The 7,988-nt window shown below is 50.7% G+C and overlaps 1 protein-coding gene across 1 annotated transcript; it reads left to right on the top strand.

Annotated features, from left to right (window-relative positions):
* The first annotated feature begins 300 nt into the window (after positions 1–300).
* LOC110318766 (putative testis-specific Y-encoded-like protein 3) lies at positions 301–3,327 on the top strand. The gene has a single exon (XM_021194020.1). The coding sequence runs from the start codon at positions 420–422 to the stop codon at positions 1,410–1,412; it is 993 nt and encodes a 330-aa protein (XP_021049679.1). The 5' UTR covers positions 301–419; the 3' UTR covers positions 1,413–3,327.
* The last annotated feature ends 4,661 nt before the right edge of the window (positions 3,328–7,988 follow it).

The raw sequence follows: 7,988 nt of genomic DNA, 5'->3' as shown, positions 1-7,988 counted from the left end.
ATAATACATCCTGAACAAGACTGCACGTGCCCTATCTGCCAGCCCTAAAGCTGCAAAGAGCCAGGAAAGGAAAACAACCCTCCCGTGTTGTGCTGGCTTTGATGCAAGGTTACAACCACATCTGCGAGTTGGGCCTGACTCCTAACTCCTGCCCTTTTCCTAGTCTATACCAGCCCTGTATTATTTTTCCTCACCTGCCCTACTAACCTGGAACCAGTTCTGTTTGACACGGGTGGTCTTATCTTCCCTGTCTCCTGCAGTGGAGGGACTCTAGCAAGTCACATCCGGCAGGGAGGGTGCAAGGGGCGGAGCTCGCCCCGGAGAGGAGACCCTGCCTGCCGCCAGCATCTCTGCTGCCGCAACATACCACAATCCTGCAGGTGCTCTCCTGACCGCTCCAGCCAGACACTCAGCAGGTGATGGCAGGGGAAGGGATCCGGGTTTTGGAGGTAACCATGTGCCTGCCGCCCATACAAGAGCGGGATGCACACCTGGTCCGGTCCCGTGTCCCCGGAGCTGAGACGCTTAGGCCCTGCAACCCCGCAGCCAGCCCTGGAACTGCACCGCCTTCCCCAGAAAACACTGGAGAGAACTCTGCCTCCAGCGTTCTGAACCTGGATGGCTGCCAGAAGGGATCGGGTACTGGGGTGGGGACCAAAGGAAAGACTGAGGAAGTGACGACTGAGGAAGACTCTGTAGCCGCGGAGGAGCCTGCAGAGGTGGGGGAGAAGCTGGAAGCCCAGGCGAGTCTGAGGCCTCTGGACCTCAGGGCTCTTATTGTGGACCCTCTAGAGGCCATCCAGTGGGAGTTAGAGGCCACGAGTGCCCAGGCTGATGGGGCCCACCTGCAGCTGGTGCGCAGGTTTGGGAGGATGCGTCGGTTGCACCTAGCCCGTAGGAGCTTCATCATCCAAAATATCCCAGGCTTTTGGGTCACTGCCTTCCTGAACCACCCACAGCTATCAACTATGATCAGCCCTAGGGATGAAGACATGCTTGGCTACCTGATGAATTTGGAGGTGAGAGAGCTCAGGCACTCCAGAACAGGTTGCAAGTTCAAGTTCCTGTTTGGGAGCAACCCTTACTTCAGAAATGAGGTGATAGTGAAGGAGTATGAGTGCAGAGCCTCAGGCCATGTGGTGTCCATTGCTACTCGCATCCTCTGGCACCGCGGCCAGGAACCTCCGGCCTTGGTGCACAGGAACCGGGACACCGTGCGAAGCTTCTTCAGCTGGTTTTCACAGCACAGCCTCCTAGAAGCTGACAGGGTGGCCCAGATCATTAAAGATGACCTGTGGCCCAACCCTTTGCAATACTACTTGCTGGGGCAAAGGCCCTACAGAGCTAGACGAAGCCTTGCAAGGCGGCCAGCAGAGGCTCCGCCAAGGCCCTATGGGTTCCAGTCTGGCTAAGTCCTGCTCAGGTGCTTGGTGCTTACACAGGACTCCTGCTCTCTGTCTGTCAACCTACCTATGTCTCAGCCACTGCTCTGCTGTCTGCCTTCTCTTCTGTGACTTCTGACTCCTCGGCGTGTTTGGTGGACTTGGGGCCAAGGCTGTGATCTTCATGCTGTTCTGTGTCAACACTATGTGCCTCTCATGCCACTGTACTTATAGCAGGCACCCAATGTTATTGATGGATACTGTCATCATGGCTGTGGCCTGGACCCACATGTGAAACATGCCCTTTCACTCACTTGCCACCACGACTGACAAGGCTTCATGAGGACCAGCTCCTGTTGGAGGCCTAGCTCTTCAAAGCTTGACAAGTGCTGACTGTCCCAAACTGAGGTGTGACACCTAAGACGAAGTGGGTGCATTTGGCCCTGATGGTCAACCAGACGGGTATCCCATGGCTCCAAGACCAGACAGACAGAGCAGCTCCTACTGACTGAACTATTGAGCATCTGCAACTTGGACAGCCAAGTGATGAGACATGGGCGGGGCCTAGGGCCTGAAGTACACTATTCCTGATCATGCTTTTCTTCTCCTCCTATGTGTGCCCCTCCCATAGCCTGCTGTTGACTTGTGAAGACCCTTGTTGTACCCTCCCCATGCCTGGCCATTGCCTTTTTGAGGAGTTCTACCTTGTCTACCATCATCCCTGTTGCCTGCTGTCAGTGTCGTGAGCGCTCCTACTACCACAGAGATTATAGCAGGCTGGCATATCTGGGCATGTGCTCAAGGCAGGAGCAAGGCTGGGAGTCCTTTAAGAAGCCTCATTCCGAGACCTACACAGAACCCAGACCTCTTGTCAGCGTCTCCTACACCTACCTGTTTTTAAGCTTCCGGGTTGTGGGTCCCAGAGAAGGGAGGCGTCTGGCCCTGGGGCTCACTTCCACTGGCAGAGATCTCACATGGATTTTAATGGAACAACGCTGAAGCATAACTGAAGATGCTATTTGTTTCCCCCAAATAGCTAAGGAGACCTGTTCTTGAATATGCCTGTTTTGAGTGAAGAAGACTGAACTCTGAACTGCCCGTGCTTTTTGCCCCCTTTGCTCTGGTTTCTCTAGCGAGGCTTAGAATATCCAGAGTGTCCAGTGCCGGGCAGGGGCAGGGACGGTTAGTCACATTTTACACTGTGTTCTTTGAAAGAAACTTTAGTCTCCCCTCCTCCGCCCTTCTACCCCTTGTGGGTTCCTATAGATAAAAAGGCTAAACTGCCCTACCCTCCGAGTCCCCTCCAGGTTGTCATCTCACAAAAGGTCTTGCTCTCTGCTCCCTAGGACATGGGGGCATAAAATAATGGAAATGGAGAACCCTCATCTCCCTTTCTTTTGATTCACCAATATATTTTGTAAATTGGAAGAGAAACATAATATTGCCATGTCTTGACTCTTTCCTGGTCCGGTAATGAGCTTGTGTGAGCAGGAAGTTAACGTGGTTTCCATTTTGTGCCTGTTGAGTAAGACCCATGCATCATCAACTTCTCTGCCTTTACTGAAAAACTGAGCGCACAGGCCTGCTTGTGTTTAGTAAGGTAGCTTTGCACCTCATAACTGCTCTGTACCGCTTGGGCATTTGTGACCGTTTACTGTTATTAAGTTGTAGCCTGGCACTATAATTTTATCTTACAAACAGAGTTTGAATCTTGTGACTTTGCAGGACTTAAGGCTGGGCATCGTTACTGTGTTCTGTGCGAGTAACCCCCAGAGGAAGCCTTGAAATGGATGGTCTTGATGCTTCTGGACCTCCTGAGCCCTATTCCAACTGACCTGTTTCCAAATGGAGAAATGTTCCAGGTGACTTTGTGTAGTCCGAAGAGGGTTTAATCTCTGACATTTATGATAAAGAATAAAAACCTTCTGATCTGGCAGAAAAATAATTTAGGTCGTATTTCCTCTTCCAAAAGCCTCTGTTCACGAACAGGCAAGCCAATGAGCCTCCCGACCCTTATCACAGGCAGCCAAGCCCTGCCTCTGCCGGTCCTCTTGCCTCCCCACACCTTCTCTCAGCTCAATGGTTTCTTCCCCTCCCCCTGACACACACACACACACACACACACACACACACACACACACAGTGCCCCTTGTCATTCCTGAGATGCATCAGGTGGGTTCCAGCTTCTGGATTTTTGCACTTGCTCTTCCCCTTTCTGGAATTTTCCTTAAGCTACAAGTCTGGGTCCTTCCATTTATTCGTCTCTACTAATATTTCTTTGAAAGTCTTCTCTGCCCCCACCTTGGGAATTTTCTCTTTATTATACCTAACTCTGCAATGATGTTTTCCTGTCTTCTTTCTTCTCTTGCGCCCATGAATCAGGGGAACAGGCACCCAACCACCGGTTGTTTAGCTCCCATGGCTCACTGCTCAGCATCTCCCAATTATCAGCACGGATGAGTGACCTTATCCGAGGGTGCTAGAGTGCTGTGTGAGGTTCTGACGAGATAAAGGACAGGGCACAGCTCTTGCCCAAAGGACTGCAGTTGGGTGGAGAGGGGTGGGGTGATGAGGGGTGACTATACAATTTGTCATCCCACTGGAACACATATGCAAGTCAAAAGTCACTCCTAGAAATCACCAGGACAAGAGGCCACACTGGCACATGATGCTCACTCCAGAGGCCATAATTAAGTCAATAGCTAGCAGCTCGCCCCACTGAAGCTGACGAGAAGTGGAAGACTTCTCTGGTACAGAATTCTGAGGGTAGCCTGTTTGAATTTTTGAGACAGTGTCTCATTATGTAGTCTTGGCTTGCCTGGGACTGGTTAATATAGACCAGGCTGGCCTCAAACTCATGGAGATCTGCCTGCCTCTGCCTCCCAGTTAGTGGCATTGTAGGCATGGCCCACCATGCCTGCCCTCAAGATGATCTTTGAGGAGTAGGCAAAAGTTTAACAAGCAGTGTTCTGGCAGAGGAATGGAGTTCGGTGAGAGGACTTAGTAATCTGGCCTGTGTGAGGCCCTGGCTCCATCCCAGCAGTGCAAATAAATAAAACGACCATGTGAGTCTGGAGAAGGGACTTTCTGGCAGGGTGAACCGTAAGTACAGACACAGACATAATGAAAATGCAGCATGTTGAACACATGATGTCTGCCCGCATAGATGCGTAGGGCTCGGTGGGGAGGTTTCAAACAGTGGGCTGCCAGACTGAAGCTTTATTCTGTGCCTGGCTGGGAGGAGTGTCAGATACTGCTCAGAGGAAAGACTGGCTCACAGGACAGCAAGCAACGAGAGGTCCTCAGTTGGCCTTATCTCCAGTCTGTAGCTCTCCTCAGAAGCCTCCAGGATTCCCATAGCCATTCTCCTACCTCCCAAGAACAATGTAAACTCCCAAGAACAACATGAACTTTGGTACCAGTGCCTGGCTTTGCTTCTACCATCTGGGTCTCCCCCCACCCGCTCTGGTTTTTGAACACGGTTTTTCTACATACCCCTGGCTATCCTAGAACTTTCTCTGTAAACCAAGCCGACCTCTAACTCAGAGATCTGCCTGCTCTTGCCTAGGATCAAAGGCATACACATGCCACCACTGGCTGCCTGGGTTGCTCTTTTTTTGGCCCCAACTCTGTCCTTGCTCTTTGTACGGGATAAAAGTGTTGTAGGGACCAGCCTCCAATGGGATTTGCCTGATTTGTGCCTGCTGGTTGGGCTATTCTGTCTCCTGCCTAAGTTTGGGCTTAGCAGCTCCTGTACCCTCATTGTGCCCTCAGCTCCTGGGCAGTGGCACTAAGGTGAAAGAAGTGCTTTTCCTATTACACAGTCTGTGTCGGAGGTCCCTTGCCCCTGTGGAGCGTGAGCCTTGCCCACAGAAGGAACTCATGCTTCTGGCGTGTTTATTTACCCATACACCTCAACACCCTCTCTGTTCAGGTCCCTTCCGTCAGCTCAACAGCCACCTGCCCTTAGAGAATGCCTACTGTGTGTTGGGCGTTCACATGGCTACAGCAGCTACAGTGGCTCTAAGCCCATGTCCTGTTCCAAGCCCTCCTCAGGCTCCCTTACACAACAAAAGCAAACTGACTCTGCACAGCCTGAAAGATCCTTAAGAACTAACTGACCTTGGGGGCTGGTGAGATGGCTCAGCGGTTAAGAGCACTGACTGCTCTTCCAAAGGTCCTGAGTTCAATTCCCAGCAACCACATGGTGGCTCACAACCATCCGTAATGAGATCTGATGGCCTTTTCTGGAGAGTCTGAAGTCAGCTACAGTGTACTTATGTATAATAATAAATAAATAAATCTTAAAAAAAAAAACTGACCTTCCTTGGCTTGCCCTCCTTCAGGTAGCCTTCCAGCCATGCCAGTCTTAAACCTGGGGTCTGAGATCTTACTTCCTGTTCCCTCTGCTTGGCACCTTCTCCAGACATTAGCACACTCGAAACCTTTGAGACAGCGTTTCTCCTCTTCAGTGAAACTTTTCTGGAAGGGACCATATCACATGTCCCCTTCCACTGGCTGGCGTCTTGTCTGGAAGCTTACGCTGCCTCTGTTGCATATGACTTTCGTTTGTTGGCTTGCTAGTCTGTCGTTTGTTTCGTTTTTGTTTTGTTTTTAGTCTTTTGAGACAGAGTTTTTCTGCATAGCCCTGGCTGTCCTGGGTCCTTACTTGGTAGACTCAAAGTCACAAAGATCCTCCTGTCTTGGCCTCCCGAGTGCTGGGATTAAAGGCACGCACCACCACCTCCAGGCTACAACGGCACATGGTTAAACAGCTGTCTCCCTGGGACTCTGGGGACTTCTTTACCAGTGTCTCTCCTCACCTGGAATCAGGCTTTGTACAGCCTAGAGCTCAGTCATTCTACATATTTGGGCTTCTACGTGGGCAAAGGGCAAGCAGGTCACCTTGGCCTGGGGGGCTGTGGACAAAGACAGTGAGTCACTGAAAGCACTTCAGGGCTTAAATCTCTTCAGGGATAGGAACTCTCCAGGCAGCCTGGGAACTGAAGCAATGAAGACCCCTTCCCAACCTCTCCAGGAGAGACAGCTGTGAACTTAGATGTGAAGGAGGCCAGAGTGAGCAGGGGCTTCTGCTCGCTCAAGCTTGTTTGAGCACTGACGAGAGCCTGGGTTTTATCGCCTCATCACACTTATCTGCCCTGTACTTTGGGCCTAGAAATAAAACTTTAGACAAGTTACTATCAATCCGAGAAAAATCTACGCCTAAACTATGGCAATTGCTCATAATCAGCAACTGCCTTGATTATAGCCCAGGGGACTTTGATATTTTCTTTCAGGGACACTATTTCAGCACAAAAATTCAAGGAAGTAGCATGTAAGCTTGCCCCTTGCTCCGCAGCAGAACTATTGATTGCAGCCCTGGATCTGAATTCCCCAGCTATGGCCCCATCGGAGCTGACTCGGGTCTGGGTGATGGTGGGGAGCCATGGCGTGGATGTGGGAAGCTGTGGGGGTGGGAGGGAGCTTTGGGGAGGTGGTGGGGAGCTGTGGTTGAATGGGCAGGAGTTGGGAGGACATTCCTGCCCCTACTGTTCCCTACTATGTGGCCTTGGATATCTTTCACAGCCCTTTGCCAATGTCCTGACCCAAAAGAGACACTGGGAATTCCTCAGCAGGGAGAGAGTCCTTTTAGAGTAACAGTCCTCAACCTGTGGATTCAATCCCTGAGGTTACCTGAGATCATTGGAAAATACAGATATTTACATTGTGATTCTTAACAGTAGCAAAATCACATAGCAATGAAAATAACTTTATGGTTGGGGGGTCGCCACAGCATGAGGAACTGTATTAAAGGGCCACAAGCATTAGGAAGGTCCTAATGCTCTAGGGGTCCCTTCTCCACATGCACCTCCAGCCTTTCCAAGAGACTGATTCGGTGAGCAAGCTTCCAGAGGCAGACAACAGGTCCAGCTGACTTCCACGGAGACTGCTCAGGTGAAGAGAGCTTGGGGCTGTTCAGTTTATCAGTTCACTGATGTCTTCAAGGACTGGGACCTTGTCCTGTCGGCCACCCTGCATGCTGGTTTCGATCCCTGATCAGAGTCAAGGCAGCTTCCAGGGGTCACACAGGGACATGCTGGCAACGCCCCTGATTCTGCTCCACAGGGAGACAGCCCTTTCCAGAGCCACCGTGCTTTCCTGTGACTTGCTGGCTGACTCTGTTACTAAGAGAGGGGAAAGAGGGGAGAAGGGAGAGGACACAGCAAATTGTTCTAAGCAAGTGTGGGAGCTATCTAGCTCTGAAGGCTACAATCTAGTCTTTCCTGGGAGCCTTCAGAGAGCATATGCACTGTGGTGGTTGTCAGGGCGACAGGCTCCTAGAACACTCCTTAAGTCAAGTCAGTAGTCACTACCAAACTAAGGAGGCAGATAGAGGGTTTTTTTTTTTTTTTTAGATTTTATATGTGAGGCTGGATAGATGATGGCTCAGTGGTTAAGAGTGCTGACTGCTCTTCCAGAGGTCCTGAGTTCAATTCCCAGCAAACACATGGTGGCTCATAGCCATCTGTAATGGGATCCAATGCCCTCTTCTGGTGTATCTGAAGAGAACAATAAAATAAATAAACCTTAAAAAAAAAAAAAAAA

The sequence above is a fragment of the Mus pahari genome, chromosome 3 (assembly GCF_900095145.1).
Source record: "Mus pahari chromosome 3, PAHARI_EIJ_v1.1, whole genome shotgun sequence".
In the NCBI taxonomy this organism is placed as follows: Eukaryota; Metazoa; Chordata; class Mammalia; order Rodentia; family Muridae; genus Mus; species Mus pahari.
The sequence above is the reverse complement of the archived record's forward strand: the minus strand, read 5'-3'. Positions and strand labels throughout refer to the sequence as shown.